Source organism: Leucoraja erinacea, chromosome 31 (genome assembly GCF_028641065.1).
Source record: "Leucoraja erinacea ecotype New England chromosome 31, Leri_hhj_1, whole genome shotgun sequence".
Classification (NCBI taxonomy): Eukaryota; Metazoa; Chordata; class Chondrichthyes; order Rajiformes; family Rajidae; genus Leucoraja; species Leucoraja erinaceus.
In genome coordinates, this window is record NC_073407.1 from 19,551,954 (window position 1) to 19,573,566 (window position 21,613).

At 46.6% G+C, this 21,613-nt stretch overlaps 1 protein-coding gene across 1 annotated transcript in view; it reads right to left on the minus strand.

The window, feature by feature from the left end:
• LOC129712046 (laminin subunit gamma-3-like) overlaps positions 1-21,613 on the minus strand; it is an 82,239-nt gene that overhangs the window by 17,052 nt on the left and 43,574 nt on the right. Inside the window, 14 exon segments of the mRNA XM_055660194.1 lie at positions 161-339; positions 1,386-1,528; positions 2,606-2,759; positions 3,846-4,088; positions 5,328-5,516; positions 10,699-10,911; positions 12,068-12,180; positions 13,848-14,031; positions 14,600-14,716; positions 15,311-15,447; positions 17,213-17,311; positions 18,366-18,483; positions 18,935-19,123; positions 19,460-19,626. Of these exon segments, the coding sequence (XP_055516169.1) occupies positions 161-339; positions 1,386-1,528; positions 2,606-2,759; positions 3,846-4,088; positions 5,328-5,516; positions 10,699-10,911; positions 12,068-12,180; positions 13,848-14,031; positions 14,600-14,716; positions 15,311-15,447; positions 17,213-17,311; positions 18,366-18,483; positions 18,935-19,123; positions 19,460-19,626 (2,245 nt within the window).

The window sequence follows — 21,613 nt, forward strand, 5'->3', positions numbered from 1 at the left end:
AGCTAAATCTAAAACTCTGCTCGTCCCCTGTTGCCGATTGTGACTGTCCCAAGAATGTCCCAGACTTCCTCAAGCCAAAGCCCACTGCCCGGCTACGAGCATCCCCCAGGCGCTGTGTGTTGCTACTACCGGCAGCTCGAGCGGGTTGAAAGCTTCTTACCTCATCCTGGACCAGGCCATAGCAGACGGGGCATTGCTGGCAGTGAAGGGAGGTGGCCTGATAGAAATAGTTCTGCTGGCATTGCTCACATTTCCATCCAGTGAAGCCCTCCTTACAGATGCAGGAGCCGTTCCCCCTGCACTGCATCACCGAGGAGCCCAGCGGAGAGCAGTCGCAGGCTGTGGGGCAGGAAACAAAGGAACAACTTAGCAGTGGCAAAGATCCGGGCGTGCCTTGCCATTTAACCACCGTCTGTCTGTCTGTCTGTGCCTTGAGAAGCGAGGCCTCCGATTCCCCGACTCTGTCACAGTCACTTCCCCCGACCTGCTCCTCACACTCTCCTGTCCACGCCAATCTGGCCGTTTCACAACTGAATTACAGGAACGGCAACCAGAAAGATAGCACGATTACTAACATTGTGAAATAATACCCAGCAGGTCAGACAGCCCTGGTGGGAAGAGAGACATACATGGGTTATGAGAGGCCATCCACCTGAAATGCAATCCTCCTTTCCCCCCTCCATCTTTGGGAAGCAGATGTAGCCACCACAGCCCAGTAAGGATAGCACCCGGCTCAGTCCATACTCTGTTCTGTCCTCTGCCCCAACAGAGTTGTGAAGTCTTCTCTGCTGCTGGGCTTTGAGGCAGTTTAATCAGCCCACAGAACACTGAACAGTACAGCACAGGAACGGGCCCTTCAGTCCACAATGTCCGTGCCGAACATTATACCAAGTTACACTGAATGCCTCACCTTGCACCATGATCAATGTCCTCCATTCCCTGCAATTCCCCCAGATTCCCCAATCCCGAACAGTGCCGGTGAATCCCGCTGGATATGGTTTCAAGTCTGACGCACCAACACGGAAAAATCCCTGCTCCTCCATATTGAACAAACCTGGAAGCAGTGGTGAAAGGAGCCAGGACATGGATTGTTCTCTGGATGGGGAACATGAATGGTTTGGCAGCATCCAGTGACGAAGGAAATCCACCCAGGGTGCTTCAGTAGCTGGTGGTGCATGAACCAGAATGAGGGATGTGATCACAGAGACCTTAATGAGACAAAGCCCCATATTCTCCAAAATGCTGAATGGAATAGATCTGGCAACTCAGTGATAAGTCCACCTTGCTGCAGTGGTGAGGACTAGTCACTTGACCACATGAGTCATTGGAAAGTAAACAAAATACTCAACATTACAGGCTGAAGAGAAAGGCAGGGTTCTCAGTACCTTGGCAACCTCGCTCGGAGAGGTCGAAGTAGCCCCGCTTGCATTGGTCACACAGACTCCCCTGGACGCCAGGCCGGCAGTTACACTGTCCCGTCTCATTGTGGCAGAAACTGTCCCGCGATCCCAGCACGTGGCAGCCGCATCTGGAACAACATTCGTGACTCTCAGGGACAGATGTGGGGCAGCATCAAGCAATTCACACAATGCACTCTGTTCACAAGTTATAGGAGTAGAATTAGGCCATTTCACCCATCGAGTCTACTCCGCCATTCAATCATGGCTGATCCCATTTTCCTGCCTTCTCCCTAAAACCCTTGACACCCGTTCTAATCAAGAATTTGTCTATCTCTGACCCACCAGGCCAGGTGGGAGCCCTCTCTGAGTCTGATTGTTGGATCTTAGAAGAACAGTGGAAGTGTGCGAAGAATACCCTTTAACCCACATGCCCCTAGACCAGCTGAACACCCCCCCTTTCTCCTGACCCTTGCCCCACAATCCAGACTTCTATGCTGCCTCTAATTATATCGCCTCTGTGGCTTGCTCTCTGTGTCTGGCCCTCTGAACCACAGGTTCCTCTAGCTATTTTGGAGGCTCCCCTTGGGCAAACCATTAGTGCTCCCATGATAGATCATTTAACTGAAATGCAATCCTGGGTTCCCCTCTCTGCCTGTGGGCAGCAGTAGTAGCCACCACTGTCTGCTTCTTTCAGAAAGAATAGTTCCCGGTGTAGTCCGTACTCTGATCCTATGGAATTTGCTGTCCTCTAGGCAGATGTGTCTCTACTGCTGCGCCCTGAGGCAACTTACTCATCCCAGATTCCCCAAACCCCAACACTACTCAGCAAACCCTTTAGACTTTAGAGATACAGCGCAGAAACAGGCCCTTCGGCCCACCAAGTCCGTGTCGCCCAGCGATCACCCCTGTACACTAGCACTATCCTGCACACTAGGAGCGATGCACAATTTGAAAGAAGCAAATAAAACTACAAACATGTACGGACAGGATCGAACCCTGCTGCATTGGTGGCACTGTGGTACCTGCTGCATATGCTGCATCACACTTGAAATCGTATGCAGCCGGGTTCACTCGGCAGTGTTGGGGATTGGGGAACTACAAAACCACTCTGATCAATCTCTTCCATTCTCTGATAAATCTCAATAATACTGTAAGCCTCTCAGATGTTTATAGTAGATTGACTAACAGTCCTCCCAGTGGGTTACCTGAGACATCCCACGCCAGGCTGTAGGTTGTAGTAGCCCAGCTCACACCGGCTGCAATCCCGACCGGTCACATTGGGGAGGCATTCACATTGGCCACCTCCAGCACTGCAGGTCTGAAGCTCATTCGATGAACCAGCTGGATTGCAGTTACATGCTGCAGAGAAAACAACAAGACTGAAGCCAATTCCACTATCAATAGTGATAAACCAGAGAAATAGAACATAAAACAATCCAGCACAGGAACAGACCCTTTGGCCCACAATATCCGTACGGAGTTCATGCACATTCCCTGTGTTTCTCCCAGGCACTCCAGTTCCAGTTTCTTCCCATATCCCAAAAATGTGTGGATTGGCAGGTTAATCCCCAGAGTAAAGGTGAATGATAAAATCCAGAAGAATTGGGAGAATAGGTTGAGGGGAAAAAAGAAGGAGATTGCTCTGTATGTTATTATGATGGGCCAAAATGTCCTATATTGTAAATAATGGGAAGAATAGTGAAATTCAGAGATCGGATTTGAAGGTGAGAGCAGGTTATACTGCCAGACAAGGATTTCACTGGGAATTCACCAAGGATTGAGTAGACCTAAGCCTGTGTTTATATGGAGTAGTTTCTGGGGTGATCCAACACTTCCCATCTGTTCCGCCTCTATTCTCTCATTGTTATGGAGATGGAGATTTCAATGAAACATGAATCACAAATGCTTCCTTGGTGGAGCATCAGAGCAAGGCATTGGCTGATTGGGACTGTTAAAACAGAGGACTTTTGTGAGAAGTTTGTGAACCGTTGGTGTTCTCGAAGCTGGAAGGCTACGGGTTTCCATGAGGGAGTACACTCATGATTGAAATTGAACGATTTTGCACAAGAAGAGAATTGAAGGAAACTGAGATCAGAATTAGATCAGACATTTTTTAAAGATTTGCAGATCAGGCAGTGTCCCAAATGGCTCACATGGAAATAATGGGCCAAATGGCCTATTTTCATGCTATAAATTTCTATAATGTTCCAGCCTTCTCCATGTCACATTCCTACCTGCAACATGCAGTGTGGTGTTAAAGATGAACAAAAGTAGCGTACCTGTTAGTAAGGTTTGTTTTATTAGGGGTTGGTTTGTTTGTGTTATTCATGCTGGTAACATGCATTCACTAATGTCATATCCGCGAGACCCATCGATCGCCATGCCGCTCTGCGACACGCTCCTGTGCGAGCGGAACTTTCTAGGTCTTCGCAAGCTCTCACTCACGTCGGCACTTGTATGGGTTGGCGGCCAACGCATTGCCATAGAAACCATCCTGACACCTGTCGCAGTAATGCCCGACTGTGTGGAACAAACACTTCAGGCATTTCCCTGTCGAGTGGTCACAGTTGCCCACTGCGTTGAGGTCGGTATTCCCGTTACAGAGGCACGGCCGACAGGGCCGGATGAACTGATTTTGTCCCAACGGATCGCCAAAGAAACCATCATCGCAAATTTCACAATGGTTCCCTGTGTATGAGAGAGAGAGAGAGAGAGAGAGGGGGGGGGGGGTTCAGAAAAAACGTCTGCAAAATAAAATCACCATGGGAATGCACAGGAAGTAAACTCTCCCCACTCTCCATAATTTCTCAAAAATCTTTCCTTTGAAACGTGTGATTTTACAGCTCATCACAACTGCAATCTTCCAGGTTAATCTCAGAGTTTCCAGGAATTAAAGTTTGGTCTCCAGGACACTTCAGCTCCTGGGAGTAAAATACCGAATTGCATCAAAACAAAGAAAATAAGTCAATCGATTGTTGAAAAAGAAATTAATCCAGGCAACGTCTGATCCATGCGCCCCTGAGCAGACTGCAGCAGCTGCACGCAGCCTCGGTGAAAGGTACTAACAGCATCACTAGGCCAGGCTGACCCTTGCATCACCAACCTTGTGCTGCTGCCAGCACTACAGGCCTTTAAGGCCGAGATAAGACTTGATGCGTCTAAGAACTCAATACTTGAAAGCTACCAGATGGTGCCGGTAACATAGAGGCTTTTTGTGTACTGCTTCAGAAAAAAATCTCATTCTTACATTATAATCTTTGGACTCTTTAACTTACGCATGATTCTGTTTATGCATGGTATGATTTTACTTGACTGTATGTAAAACAAAGCATTTTGCTGTATCTAGGTCTCTAATAGGATCTGTTAAAGAATTAGATTTTTACAAACAGCATATCACATTTTTGCTGATTTCACAGCCAACCACAATCTCCAAGCTGTTGGTCCAGTCTCATAAAATTCTTCACCACTGAGCTCTCCACATGATTTCACCACTGCCCTGGGGACTGAGCGGCTGAGCGGCATCGCACGCACGCAATACACATCCACGCACGCAATACACATCCACGCACGCAATACACATCCACGAGTCTGGGTGACATTGAACAAAGATAAATGATTTGACTGTGGAAGCCCCAATGTCAGTATGATGGTAACAACACACCTTTCTACTGTGGGGGATGAGGATCCGTGAATGGAAACTCCAGATATTAATTCATCTTCCTGTCCAAGCTACAGTGCATTGGCAGGAATTATTCCTTTTGCACTGTCTGACAGCTGACATTATCCATTGTACGCCTGCAGGTGAGGATTCCATGAACCATGTTGCTGTGTTACTGATCACTCAATGGATACGTAACAGTGATGGATGCGTCGGGGGGACTACACAATGTAACCAGCATGGAGTCCAGTGGTGGGGCAACTCCTTACCTGTCTGTCCCTCGGGGCAGCTGATACACACCACCTCTTTTGTCCCTTCTATCATGGCACAGTTGGACTGATCGGGACACGGGCAAGGCTTGCAGTCGTTGTATCTGCCCCGAAATGGGTTTCCATAGTAACCATTCGCACACTGCTCACAGGAGGATCCATTGGTGTTGTGCATGCACAGGCACACGCCTACAAATCAAAGGACATCCAGCTCAGCGGGAAGAAGAACAAGGGAGATACAGCCCACACCCAAGCTCAGAACTTCAGAAGGAAAACCTTTGGGAAAACTCAAATTCCCGACGGTAATCAATATTTACTGGTACATGACACATGGATAGCACCAGACCCATCTCAGAACATGGGTCACAATTTATCACAGGTGAAAAAATGATCAACCACACTTTGGGATAAAGTAGACCAACTAACCCCCAACTGACCCAAGGGCCTCACTTACAATAATCAGCTCAATGGCATAAACATTCACCTGAGCAATAAACTTCTAATAGACCTCACCATCTCCTGCAGCGAAGCCATTAACCTCTTAATGGTCTCAGCAAAGCATGGAAATGACCACTGGCAGCCTTAAAAGCCGACAGTAGTCGTCACCATAATGGCAAAATAAGGTTTAGTGCTTGGTACGACACATGCCCAAGTACTATGAAAACTTCTTGAAAACTCACGAGCTTCCCAAAGAAATATCCTTCCCCCTCCCCCACTCATTTTTTCCAACATACTTCCCACATTGTTATCAAGAACCTCCAAGTCTTATGCTTGGCTGAACTCCCCCATGGCCCTAGTTCTCTGATACAATGAGTGAGACCCATTCACTGTTGAAAGATGAAAGCTGTGGCCGGCGCCAGTAATTAAAGGCACTCCATTTTTAATTGACATTTCGCAAAACAAAACATAGAAGAGTGGAATGAAGTAAGTGTTTCCCTGCACTGAAAATGAAGGAGCCCTTGGGGTATCCAAGATTGGGGGAAATTGCTGAGACTGTAAAGAAGTGCAAAATAGTGTTCAACCCTTGATCACAGGCAGGCAGACAGACAAAGTAAGCAATGTGGACCTGTGGAAAAGAACAAGCCAGGAGCCCATTGACTAAAGGGCCTGTCCCACCAGCATGCGATTGTATGGTGGCTTGAGGCGTTCGGCCTCGCGGGGCCGGTCCCACTTCCAACCGCGGAGCCGTCTGGAGCTGTGCGGGGCTGGTCCCAACATCATACTCACCAATCAGCTGGGCAGGAGGCGAGCCGACTGAATTTGGACGTCGCACAGCGTTGGGCAAGTGCCGGGCGGTGACGTCATCACGCAACGCCACGCGCTAGGCGTACGCCGTCAAGACGCTGCGTACGGCGTCGAGACGGTACGTACGGTCTCAATGCGGCTGCGGGCCGACAGGCCATTGCCGCGTGGAATTTTTGGACAGTGTCAGTTTTTCAGAGCCCCGCGCGATGTCGGGACCAGCCCCGCACAACTCCAAACGGCTCTGGCGATTGAAGTGGGACCGGCCCCGCGAGGCCGTACAGCTCAAGCGACCACGTTAGGTCGCGCTCGCCGCTTGCAGTTACATGCTGGTGGGACAAGCCCTTTACAAATTCGAAGGGAAAAAATGGAATTGGATTGGATACGCCCTCAGGAAACCTGTCACAAACATCACCCGGCAAGCCCTGAAATGTAACCCACAAGCTGGAGAAGATAGGCTGTGGGCCGAGGATCTTTTTTGTTCAAATTCATGACCCAACTCACGGAACTACCTGAATTTTTAACATATCGTGCAAAATATTATATCAAACATACCTGAAACTCGTCAAGACCCAAACATGGTTTTCTCCAGATCAGCAGAAACATTAACAGGCAATGGGCCGTGGAATTGATAAAATGAGAATGTAGGGAAAATAGGAAAAAAGCTGCAATCCAATTCAACAAGATCAATGCCTTTTCCTGCCCTATTTTCATATCCCTTGATTTCTCCAAAGACCAGAAACACATGAATTTCTGATGTGAAGCTAATCAGTGACTTGTGCAGAGAATTCTGAACACAGCCCACCTTTTCTTTTGAAGCTATACACAAAAAGCTGGAGTTACTCAGCGGGACAGGCAGCATATCTGGAGAGAAGGAATGGGCGACGTTTCGGGTCGAGACCCTTCTTCATGCTGCCTCACCCGCTGAGTCATTCCAGCATATTGTGTCTACCTTCAATTTAAACCAGCATCTGCAGTTCTTTCTTACACATTTTGTCCACCCTTTTCTTTATTTTACTGTGAGGCTATGATCTCCAGTTGTAGACTCCTCGTTGAAACACCCTCCCTGCTTTCAACCTGTTGAATCATAGAGCCGTACAGCACAGAAATAGACCCTTTAGCCCAACATTCCACGCCAGCCAATTTGTACTGGGCTAGTACATTTGCTTGCACGTGGCCCATTGCCCTCTAAAGTATTCTCTGAATTTTGTGCATTTCAGTGAGATCGGCCCATTCTTCTAATCTGTAGAATACAGGCCTTGTATATCTTCAGAAAAATCTACCATCTTGGGGACCAATTTGATACATCTTTGCTGCTTCTGTAGCAAATGTATCTTTTTTTGGATAAGGAGATGGGAATTGCACACAATACTCCAGTGCGATTTCACGAACCCTATATAATGGTGGTAAGACACCTTTACTCTAGTACTCAAATCCTCTGGCAATAAACAGCAACATACTATTAATCTTCCGAAATGCTACCTGCATCGGCTTGTTAGCTTTCATTGACACACAATTTCCTGCTAATATCAATATTTCCTAATTTCTCACTATTTAATAAATAGTATTTCTGTTTTTTTGTACCAATGTAGATAACCTCACACTTTTCCAGCATGTATTCCATTTGCTATGTTGTTGCCCCTGTACTCAATGCCAAGGTTTAAGACGAGTTGCTGCACACATGGAGAGGCATGTTCAGGCATTTGTGGAGGCAATGCACAACAGATGTGTAAGACACATTGATACATGACATGTGCACCCAGTGTGGGCTACCCTCACGGAAAAGCAAATTAGTAGAGGAAGCATCAAACTAATGTTAGGCTCAAACTACAAATGCAAGGACATTAAACCAGGCATGGACCATCAATTGCTCTTTTGATCTCTACACCAAAAAGAAGAAAGCTATATTTCTGTGGAATGTGCAGGTGAACAATTTGGATCTTGCTTCACAAAACCTGCAGGGACGTGGACTTACCATCAGAGCCTGCAATCCCTTGCCTGCGGATTCCAAGACCGAGGAGCTTGCAGTCTCGTATAGAGGCTGATGTCGGGAAGGTCCAGTCGCAGAAGGTTTCGACCAGCCCCGACCCGGGGGATGAGATTCCCCCCCCCCCCGATACAGGAGCTTGATCGCCCCGACAGCAACTACGGGAGTCAAGATCGTTCCGTCAACGGAAGGCTCGAGGCCCCCGATCGCCGGAGAAGAAAGAAGGGAAGAAATTGAACTTTATTCCATCGCAGTGAGGAATGTGGAGGAGTCACTGTGGTGGATGTTTGTGTTAAAATGTATTTTGTGTGTTTTGTTGCTTTTTATTGGTATGACTGTACGGCAAATCAAATTCCTCGTATGTTGCAAAGCATATTTGGCTAATAAAGTGATTATGATTATTGAGTTGTTCATTCGTGGTTTAAATTATAATAATTAAGAACTGGATGTATTGAGCAAGTTAAAGTTGAAGAGAAAGACTAAGGCAAATTCCTAGCCTGCACCACTGGATGTACTACACAGTCTCTGCCTCCAAAATCATTCCATGCAAGTCATCAACGTGGTCATATATCACCTGGGGATGCATTTTGAGGTCAAAGTGTTCACAATTCAGAGAGACTCTGATTGGGTTAAGGAAGGAAGATGACAGGGTATACATGAACTAAAATGTAAATTAATTTTGGAATCAGCAGAGAAGGTTTGAATTCCATGTTCTCTACGTGACAGCATTTTCATGTGAGATTAGTGATGGCGTCAGTCACAATGTTCGGTGACAAGGTAAAAAAAAAGCCATATTTCTTTAACATCTATTCTAACTTTTTATAATATTTAAGAGAGAGTTAGATAGAGCTCTAGGGGCTAGAGGAGTCAAGGGATATGGGGAGAAGGCAGGCACTGGTTATTGATGGGGATGATCAGCCATGATCACAATGAATGGCGGTGCTGGCTCGAAGGGCCGAATGGCCTCCTCCTGCACCTATTTTCTATGTTTCTATGTAACTTTAGTGCATCCCGGCTGATGAAGTATTTATCTGAGATGGAGCCACTGTCACAAAGTAAGGAAACAATGTGCAGGTCCTCACCAAGTTATGAATGCCTGATTTATGTGCAGCTCATACATACAAAAGAGCATTAAGGAGACGAGCGGGATGGATGAAATGACTGCTGTGGGGCCATAAGCATCTGCCGCCATGTGGGATCTTAGTTTGCAACAATATCTGAATGGTTGAGTTAAACGCCTCTGTTTAACCACATGTTGCTCTCATTTGGCCCATGTTTGTACTTAAATATATTGCTGGCCAGTCGACTAAATTCCGTTTAGTTTACAAGCAGTTCTCAAGAACGGAACAAAGTCGTAACCTGGGGAGCAACTTAGTTGAGCTAAGAAAATCAACAACAATATATATTGTGATGTTAGTTGATGGAGTTGATGTTTGGCTGTGGTTGTGGAAAAAACTCCCCCCGCTCTTGGTGCAGCTATTATGGGATGTTTTACATCTTTCCGAGGGGTTTGGGGGGGGGGGGGGAACGCTTTTGTTTAAGGTCTCATACAAAAATAAAACCAATTCTTACAAATATAGCACCCCCTTGTATGTATTCATATTTTGTGTTATCTAATTTGATTGGAGTGCATGCAAACAGTGGGCATGGCAATAAGCTTAAACCTAACTATAGGATACATACAAAAAACTGGAGCAACTCAGCGGGTCAGTCAGCATCTCTGGAGAAAAGGAACAGCTGACGTTTCGGGTTGCGACCCTTCTTTCGACTGAGAGTCAGGCGAAAGGGAAGCAAGAGATACAGACGGTGATGTAGAGAGATACAGAACAAATGAATGAAAGATATGCAAAAACGTAATGATAATAAAGGCCTTGGTGAAAACAAGTTCTTCCTGTAGAGCCTTGTAGTTGTGGCCTTGTTGAAAACAAGTTACAGACAATGAAACTCAACAGGATAACAGTGAAACAGTATAACAGTACAATAACTAGGATGGGGGAGGGATGGAGACAGAGGGGACGCAAGGGTTACTTGAAGTAAGAGAAATCACTATTCATACCGCTGGGTTGCAAGCTGCCCAAGTGAGGTGCTGTTCCCCCAACTTGTGTTTGGCCTCACTCTGACAGTGGAGTTGTACATACATACCTGAGTCAGGGTTGCAGGTTCCATGGTTGTTACAGGTGCAGGGAACACAGGGAGCCAGTGGCCCTCCAAAGGGGATTTCCCGCTTGTAATCGGGACCACAGGACTCGCAAAACTGTCCGATATATCCTTCCGGGCAGAGACACTCCTCCACCCAAGCAGCGTGAGGTGAGAGGCCAGCTCGGGCTGTCACCAAGGTAACCTCTCTCAGGTGAACTGTGGCAGAGAGCAGAAAGCAGAGATCAGTCGGAGATACAGAAAGACAGACGACAAGGAATTCCCGCCCGGATCTGAATCACCACGCACACCGACCCTACTTGGCAACTGTTCAGGATTCACCCAGTCTCCAGCAATTCATGATAGTAACTTGGTCTTTGGGGCTTGGGTCATGCACCAAGGGTGCAGACTTCATCTTGTGCACACACGTCCAACCTCACAGGCAAGGCCTCAGGGTGAGCCTGGAGGACCGTTTCCAGCTCCGTCATCATTGGCACTGGCCCAAGGGTAAACGTGTAAATTTCTAGAAGCATTCAGCAGGTCGGGCCGGATCCGTGGAGGCAGAAACATGATTGCTGTTTCAAACCAACATTTCATTGATCTGAAACAATTACAGGTTCTCTCTCGATGGATGCTGCCTGACTTGCCGAGTGCTAATTTTCAGCATCTGCAATATTTACTCCAAATGCTACCCACAGCTATCCATTAAAGTTGTACACATCTCAGCATACACGCATGCACTCGATTCACACACACGGACGGACAGAACGCACTTTCCAGTTAAAGCTTATTTCAGTTGGGGTAGTATTGTGCAGAGGTGTTGGGCTTAATTTTTATTTTGAAGGTGTTTATGGTCAGGCTAATTAGTTCCAATGCTTCAGGGCATGAATTGAGGAGAACCTGGAGCTCAACATCTACCAATGTGCTCAGTCACAAGCACCTCTGTACTGCAGCTCACTATCCAAGTGGGAGTGAGCTTGGTTCTGGAGTGGAGGCAGCAGGGATCAAACCGTTTCCTATTCCTCTGGTGGGTTAGCTGCACTCCGTCAGGAAGTCTGTTGGATGGAATGAAGAGGAATCTGGAGTAATGGCAGATTCTTGCTTGACCCCAATCCACACTGAGATGGGAGTCTGTTGAGATGCAGAGTTGGTTGCAGTCGTAGCTCGCATGTCATCATGCGGCAGAGGCAGAATGGAGACAAGTTTCTGCAGCAGCCTAATTTGAGAATGATTTTCCAGTGTCCCGCTGCACATGGCCTTTTCTAGCCAAGGCGTGTCCATTTGTTACAGACACACACGTCGACATGAAAGCACACGTGCAAACAGCTGTTGAGGAGCTTATCAGACAGACTGGGTCACAGGCAAGGTCACTTACAGGAAGAAGCCCCTGAGCAGCCAAACCTCACAGCGGTGAGATTGGAGAGCAGCTGTTGAAAGCGGGAGCTGGGTGGGGTTGGAGTGAGGGTGCTGTTCTCTGCTTCATGGAGTCTATAGGGAAAGAAGAACAGAAACAGTTACAAAGTCACAAAGCGATCTGCCCACACAGAATCATTCAAGCAATCCAGGGTTTTCATCTCAGCTCCATTCCCAAGTTCTCTCCATGTATTTCTCATCACACTGTAAAGATCCATGGCCTGCTGTCCCCTCGTCTCACTTTCTGAAGTAATCTTCTTAATCTACCTAAACCATTCACTATCGGAGTCAGGGGATATTGGGAGAAGGCAGGAACGGGGTACTGATAGGGGATGATCAGCCATGATCACATTGAATGGCGGTACTGGCTCGAAGGGCCGAATGGCCTACTCCTGCACCTATTGTCTATTGACTATCCACAGGAAACAACCTTCATCAAAATTACTGCGAATCTTACAGGGATAATTTGACAAGATTGTGTCACCAAGTACTCAGGACAGAATGGACAGGAATTATTTGCCACAGAAGGCTGTGGAGGCCGTGTCAGTGGATATTTTTTCTAAGGCAGAGATAGATTGATTCTTGATTAATACAGGTGTCAGAGGTTATGGGGAGATGGCAGAAGAATGGGGTTAGGAGGGAGAGCTAGATCAGACATGATTGAATGGCGGAGTAAACTTGATGAGCCAAATGACTAATTCTACTCCTATCCCTTATGATCTTATACCTTAAGAAGTTGGATGGGGTGAGGAGAGGCCATAAGGGTGTGGGCTTGATACGGATTACCACGAGGCCAGGTCAAGTACACAACATCTGACCTGAGGTCATCCCATGTGGCTGAAGGTAAATTGTATGGTTTGAGAAGGGAAAATAAATCATTTGGGGAATATGGGTTTGTTTTACTTTAGACTTTAGCCCACTGAGTCTATGCCGACCAGCAACCCCGTACACTAGCAGTATCCTACACACTAGGAACAATTTACAATTTTACCAAAGCCAATTTAACCTACAAACCTGAATGTCTTTGGATTTTAGGAGGAAACCAGAGCACCTGGAGAAAACCCACGTGGTTACAGGCAGAACGTACAAGCTCTGTACAGCTCAGGATCGAACCCAGGTCTCTGGCTCCAAGGCCACAACTCTACCGCTGCACCACTGTGCTGCCCCATGTTCAACAATATCAAGAGGAGGTTGCGAGGAGTTTTGTTACAGGTTTTAAAAATTGTATGCGGGTTGGAAAGAGTTAATAGGAAAAAGAGTTTTCCAAACCAAGGGGCTTAGTAAACAGTAATTGGTTAAGGAACCAGGAGGGAGATGAAAAGATTTTTTTTAATCCAACTGTTGCTAAAACCTAGAATGCAATGTCTGATAGGGTGAAGCAAGCAGATTTAGCTGCACATTTCAAAAGGGAAATAATAACATGCTTGAAAAGGAGAGATTTGTAGCACCAGGGGAAGGAACTAGGGGCGAAGGCTGGAATTGGACAGCTGTTTGCAAGAATGCTGTAGGCATGATGGTCTGAATCATCTTAGCTAGGCTATTTCATTCTATAATTCTATAAATGGTATCAGCAAAAGTGCCTGATCCTACCACAAATCGAACTTGCAGTGAATCATTTGACAAAACCCCACCACCAGCTACGCACTCCAATAGACCTGAAGATCGTTGTATTTTAATTTTCTTCTGACGATCAATTGCAGACCTGCTGATTGGGAAATTAAACTATTCGACTGGTGACTCACGTGAAGGTGACTTCCCACCGCCGAGCTAATGCTTCCTTTTGCACCACTGCAGGAAGGGAGGTCGATGCTTGCCTTCCGGAACCTTCCAGAATCAGGCTGAAGGACTGTACTTCGTCACTTTCCACATCAAGAGTGAAGGTGAGATTTTGCCCGTAGCTGAGAAGCTGGTTACCCCGGAACTTCACTGAAATGAAAGGGGTTCATGCAGATCAGTCGTGTGGATTAATGAGTCTTGAGTCAAAGTCGAACCCACGGCACGCACGTCCTCTGAACAGCTCTCTGCTGCAAGAGTCAAGAGTGTTTTATTGTCATATGTCCCAGATAGGACTCAGGGGTTGACATACAGTATATAAATGCAAGTTGTTATAATGGCTTAAATATGACCTTCACAGAACTGCAAGAATACTCACCTCACAAGAATTTTAAAATACAGAAATAAAATGAAAATGAAACCTAATTACTCGTTGCTGCATTCTGAGGCCTGGCTTCCCGCGCTAAGGGGATTTATCAAGAGCCTTTACTCTAAAGATCAATTTCCCTGTGCCACAGCAAGTTGTCTTCAATCAAACCAGCAGTCATGCGCTGGAAGACCTGAGCCTTGCTCACCAGGGGACAGTACATCATAGAAATGCTCGTCTCTGCTGGATATTAATGAGCATCACGGCAGTAGGTGATCAAACAGCTGCAGAACGTATACGGAGCATTGCAAACTCAGAACGTGACTGCCTTTGCACAATTCTCTGCATTCTTACCTGGAGCAATGAAATATTCCCATTTCCCAATCTCTGGGAACAGACTGATCCGATTCTTCTCCCATTCCAATGGAGATTCCCTGCCATCCATTCCCTGGCCTTGCCAATCATCTGAGTCTACAGAAATATGAATGCACAGTTAAGCATTTTATCTGGGCCTGTGTCCATTTGTGTTTGATTTTGTGGGAGATGGTTTGGATTAATCAAACATATTTCAATACAAATTAAAAAAAAAAAAATGCTGCAAACACTCAGCAGGTCAAGCGGCATCTGTGGAAAGGGAAACAAGTGAACGTTTCATCGGAACACAAAATGCAAAGGGTCTTCCATGTTAAATATTAACACTGTTTCACTTTGCACAGTTTCCGCCTGACCTCCAATATTTTCTGTTTTTATTTCATATTTCCAGCATCTGCAGTTCATTGATGGTCAGAATTCAACGCATCTCCAGCTGGTGGTCTTGGCTGCCCTCAAATCCCACAGTGGTCATCTGCGACTATTGACAGTACTCTGGCCTTGGGGTTTGAAGGTCATATTCAAGTCTCTTTGTGAAGGCCTATCTAGAATACCCAGCCGGCACTTCGAGCTCTGAAGAAATACACTGCTTTTGGACTGATGCTGAAGCAAGGTCAGAGGGCAGAGTGTTACTAACTGAGTCACGACCGCTGTCTTATATGAGAGCATAAGCCTGGACATGGAACATTGGGATACCTTGTTGGAAGGTCGACACTACTCGATGCTCACTGAACTGCAAGGCCGAGGTACAAGCCACCGAGTGTCCGTAGCAGAAGCAACTGATGCAGCCGTGTGGGTTGTGAGGTCGGAGGTTAAAGGTTCCCGACTTACAGCTGAATAAAGCAAAACACTGTATCAATGTATTAGATAGTGCACCAAACCAGGCCAATGTCAAGAGTTTGAACAGAAGACCAAGCAAAGAGTCACTACTGTTGTAAATAAAACCAAAATAGTTTAAGATAAAACTGATCATTACAATACAATACAATACAATTTATAAACACCACAGGTACTGACGTTACAGGCAAACGAAGCACCAACACCATTGTCGAGTTGTGCCTCCAGCTACAACCAACACCAGACTTCAAACAGCAATGCCAGCAGGTGGTATAAACCAACATCTCTTTAGGTTTAAAGTGATGGAGATACAGTCATTGTTTATGTTGTGGAACTGCAGATGCTCGTTTACGTAAAAAGAACAAAGTTTTGGAGTAACTCGGCAGGTCAGGCAGCATCACTGGAGAAGGGTCCTGACCCAAAACATCACCTATCCATGGTTTATGTTGCATTAGATTTGGTTTAACTCTGTGCTGTGAGCGGAGTGAAGGTGAAAGTGAATTTCATCATCATGGTCAGTCTTTGCTGAGAAGTGGGACGTGGATTGTAGAGTGCTTCAAATGTCCAGGGTCTCACCTTCAACCGTACTTGTCAGGAGGGTGGAGGTGTACAGAGGTGGCAGGTTGATAGATAATGTTTATTTTGTAAATGTTACGTGTACGTCCCATTCTGACATATGCTTCAGTGAGCGTGTGGGCAATGACTTGCGGCTAGGCTTGTGAACGTGTGCATCGAACACTGCAGCTAAATGACCTTGGTTGGAGAGTGAAACTGTTTCTTAATTGTCCTCTAGATTGGCCACTATGCTAGCACAGCCTTTGGCCATCTGAGGAAAAAGAGCCTACAGCGAGCAGGAGCCCAAACCAAACAGAAAGTCTATAGTCTACTGTATGATCCCTTAGTCTTCTTGTCCAAGAATTGGACTACCTACAGCAGGCATCTGGCCCTGGAGAGATCCACCAACCCTTTCTGCAAATCCACAGATGGAATAGGCAAACCAAAGTTGGCAACCTTTCCCAAACTATCGATCAGCCAATTCTAAAGATCAGGTTATGTGCCCAACACCAGACCACCCAAACAGACACCCGAATCCAAACTCTGCCACAGAATGAAGTTACCCAACCGAAGGAGAAGGAGATTCAAGGGTGTTCTCGGAGCTTCCTTGAAAAGCATTTCTACTGACTTTGACAATGCCTTGTCTATGACCGTTCAAAATGGGGAAGGGGAATTCAGAATGGCACAAGTCCCTCATGCCCAGTCAATGGAAACACATGCAAGGCCAGCAAGTGGCAGGAGGAGTAATAACGTACACTGCCCACCTGCCCTCTCCTGCCACACCCTCGCAGTGCCTGCAGATCCCACATTAGCCTCATCTGCCTCACCATCCATGGGAAAAGAGTGGAAACAAGTCGGCATCCATTTTTAGAGTCTGCCCAGGAAAAACGTATGGAGTGATAGAACAGTTGCCCTTTGTGTGGACTGTACACGTCAACTATTATATAAATGAGAAACTCTAACTAAACATCAATGGAAACAAATGAAAGAATTGCCTTGGAATGGAAATAATTAGTGTTAAAAGGACTAGTTCAGAGGTTCTGCGGATATTTAACAGATCCCTAAATACCACGGATCCACACATGAAACCCATCAAGAACACATTGCAAACACGCTGCGTTTACACACAACACAAACCTTAACTCTTGAGCGTTTTCTGTCAGAACGAATACAAAGTTCAGTAAAATGAAAGGCAGTGTGACTGACCTATGGCACAGGGCTCCCTCCACATTGCGTTTACAGGTACAATCTCCATTGTGTGGATTGCAGACACCGATACTACCATCAGGGCGGCACGCACATTGTCTGAAAGGAAGCAAGTTCCTCAGAGCCTGTCAACACATTGATTGTTATGACGAACATCACAGAGGTGGTTCCCTCCTCCAGAATAGTCCCCTCTACAAAGCCCCATCACCTTTACATCATCCTGTAACTGGAAACGAGTGCAGGACAGGACAGCTCAGCTCACCGAATTGAACTTTAAAAGAAAGGTACTAATGTTCCTCAGCCGGCACAGGAAAGGGATGGGGGTGTCGGAGAAGGGGAAGGGTGAAGGTTGCACCAATGACAGGATGGTAAGAGTTGCGATTGTTTCAAGATGCACCACAGACACGGGGGGGCTGTTAACTGGAGGCTGTGACACTGATAGTGGAACAGGAGCGGGAAATGGCTGCAAGCAGAACCATTGGAGCCAAAGGGAAATGGGAAACGGCTCTATGCTGTGCCCTCGATGGTGTTGGGGGTTTGGAGGTGTGGTGCAGGTTTCAGACTGCACAACTGGTGGTTGTGTCATTTACCGCAGAAACAGGAGTGACTGATGGCTGAATTTTGATAGCAGAGGGTTATGATGACTGGAGGCTGAACCATTGGTAGCAGTTGCTCCAGCATATTGTGTCTATCTTCAATTGATAGCAGCGGCTGTTGGAATGGAAGGTGAATGGAATGAAAGCTGCAGGACTGAGCATTGATGGTGGGAGTGGGGAAATGGCAGAGCATACGATGCAAGGCTGGATGAGCAGGGACATTTTGCCAGAGATTTGAAGAAACCCTTCACAACCATGGAGAGCTTTACCAGGGTAAATAAGGGCCAAGCGGCAGAACAGTTGGTAATGAAGGGTCACAATATAAAATGAATTGACAAAAAAAGCATGAAATGGTAAACGGAGCAAGTCATGGAGTCATTCAGCATGGAAACATACTGACCAAGCTGCTGGTGTAAATCTGCCGGAGTATACAGTGAATGAGGGTAATAGTGAGCTGGGAGTACTGAGGTAGTTCTTTCCAAGGGCCAGTACAGACAGGCACAGTGTTGTTCGGGATATTGATTCTGAGACCGCACCCTGTCCCACATCCCCGTTACCTGCACCCTCCCTCGGAGAGCGAGTGATAGCCCGACTGGCACTGGTCACACTTCTCTCCTGTCACGGTCGCTTTGCAAATGCAGTCTCCGTTTTGGTCACATTGCAAACTCAGTGAGCCTGCGGAACGAGGAGAGAAGCCTTGAAACCACACGGCACCAAGCACACTGCTGCAGCCTCCCTACCCAGTGTCATGGTCAAGCCTGCAGCTTAAACTCTAGAATGCACCCCCTCCCTCACACAAGAACAAACTGAGGCACTCTGCACCCACACTCCTCGTCACTGTGATTGGGATACACCACACCCTCCACTCCCTGTCACTGGGATATTCCCCATCACCGGGATACTTGCCGTCACTGGAATTCACTGTCACTGGGATATTCCACTCCTATGAGACTCACGCACCACTGGGATACTCAACACCCTCATACGCAAAAGATTAGCTGGACATGCTTGTTGATACACATGCAGATATACAAACATAATGTACAGGAACACTTGCATTTACTTATGTTTACCTACGGTACATAGATGGAAACACACAAGTGTACACAGGGCACCTTTAACTCACCCGTGAGGCTGCAGTTGCAGGCTTGGCAGGAATCAGCATCATGCTTCCTGTAAAAGTTCTCTTCACACCTCTCACAGTGCGGCCCTGCTGTATGGTCCCTACAGTTCAGGCACTGCCCTCCATGTTCGGTCCTGCGATACAGCTCCCCGTTAAAGGTACATTGCTCCGATCTCCCACTGCAGTTGCAGGCTAGACCAAGGTAATGGGAAGGAACCATTAGGCCTTGTTTCATTATGAATGATTATTAATCTCGTGCACGACCAAACAGCTGTGCCAGATCAAATTCCTGGGGCGTATCCACACCTGCTCCTGTTCTTGAAGAGACCATTGTCATTACATAGAAACATAGACAATAAGGTGCAGGAGGAGGCCATTCGGCCCTGCGTGCCAGCACTGCCATTCATTGTGATCATGGCTGATCATCCACAATCAGTAACCCGTGCCTGCCTTCCCCCCCCATCCCAAAGAGGAGACAAGTTTAAACCCTCAGACTACACTCAGATTGTCTGTTCCTCAGACACTTACGCAGACACTCATTCGCAGCCTGTGATGATCCACGTGCCCAAGGTCTGTCGTGGAAAAACGGACGACACTTGTCACAGTCCACGCCGGTCGTGTTGTGCTGACAATCACACACAAGCCTGCCCTGGCCATTGGTTACACATTCACTGGCATGGCCATTACACTTGCACCTGCAAACACAAGCAGAGGAAAAGACGTTTTTGCTTTTTGTGCCTTCGCATTTTACTGCCATATTAGTGTAGTCCATGTTTAATGCTGGAAACATAATTACAATATCATCTGGTCCTACAAACAAATAATGTGATAAATGTATCCCCTGACTCTCAGTCTGAAGAAGATGGGAGATCTCCTATTCCTTCTCTAAATAATGTTTCTATATAATGGCAATGGTCGCCTGTCTGTCCCGCTGAGCTACTCCAGCAATTGTGTCAATCTTCGGTGTGAACTAGCATCTGCAGTTCCTTCCTACACTTTATTAAACAATGTTTCCAGCGTTTGTTTACTCTTGCTTCCTTTGTTTGTCCCTTTATTCTGCTTTACTTCTCGTTATCCACCCACCCTCCCTTTATTGCTTCATCTCTATTTGTTTTATATTCGTTCCTATTTCCAAATCTCTGCTTCTCCTCTCTGTCTTGTGAGATAAATGAACAAGGAAGGTGATTTTTAATGATGCTAGTTGAGGGTACATGGTCTTCAGGACAATGGCAGCCTGTGGTAGTAATCAAAACAGTTCCTTAGGGATCTATCATGTTCACTTTAGATGGCATTCGGACCCCTGGACAGTGTGGTGTTCCCCCAGTAATGAACTGGGAGTGAGTGCCGCTCCAGTTAATCGTTTACCTCCATTGGTAATGGAGAAATTGTCATATTTCAAGGAAAAATTAGAGAAGGCAAAGGACATTCAGTACCTTGAGCCCGTCATTCAAAATGATTATGACTGATCATCTCTCCCAATACCATATCGGTTGCCTTGCCAACAATCTGTCTCGTCCATTCCTTCTTTGTTGTTTTATAGGTAGACAAAAATGCTGGAGAAATTCAGCGGGTGCGGCAGCATCTATGGAGCAAAGGAAATAGGCAACGTTTCGGGTCGAAACCCTTCGCCTGAAGAAGGGTTTCGGCCCAAAACGTTGCCTATTTCCTTCGCTCCATGAATGCTGTCGCACCCGCTGAGTTTCTCCAGCATTTTTGTCTACCTTCGATTTTCCAGCATGTGCAGTTCCTTCTTGAACTTGTTTTATAGTATGTTTTAAATGTATGTTTTTTGTTCTTTAGCTTGTTTTATGTGGGGGGTGGGGGGTTGGGAGAAACTTTTTTTAAATCTCTTACCTCGACGGAGATGCAATTTTTTCCGTATCGTATCTCTGTCCACACTGCGGCCTAACATCGAGGAGCTGGTGCCTCTGCTGGAGATTGACTTTGGAAGCTCCAACTGCAGGAGCCTGCGGACTTAACATCGTGGAGCTCACGGTCTCTGGTTAGAGACCGACTTTGGGAGCTCCAAGCCGCAGGAGCTTCGACCGCCCCGACGTGGGAGTTTCGATCGCCCTGATGCAGGGGCTTCAACCGCCGTCTGCGGGAGCTTCCATTGCCCCGACTCGGATGGTTTGACTGACCCCACCGCGGGAAAATAAAGAGGGAAGAAAATTGGGCTTTATTGCCTTCCATCATAGTGAGGAAGGTGGGGAATCCGCTGTGGTGGAACAGTATGTTAACTTTTATGTAGTTGCGTGTCTTGTTGCTTGTTTTAATATGGCTGTATGGTAAATTGAATCTCACTGTACCTCAATTGGTACACGTGACAATAAAAGACCTTGAACCTTGATATTGAATTCTTGATCTCCCATTCTACCTCTTTTAGCCCCTGCACTTTTTTTATCTGCACTTTCTCTTACCAGTAACACTATATTCAGCAAAACATACCTGGCTAATAAAGTATTATTGTGATTGTGATTGAAAGTGGGATGATTTTAAATCAGCGACGATGAGAGTTCAAGGTTTGCATCTTCCTATTAGAGTGAAGGGCAAAGGGAGGTAGGAGCAAGGAACTCTGGTGGATGAGAGAAATTGAGGCCCTGGTCAGGAGGAAGAAGGAGACATGGGCCAGGTATAGGCGGCTGGTACTTAATCCAAATGAGGCAAACTTCCTACTGGAAC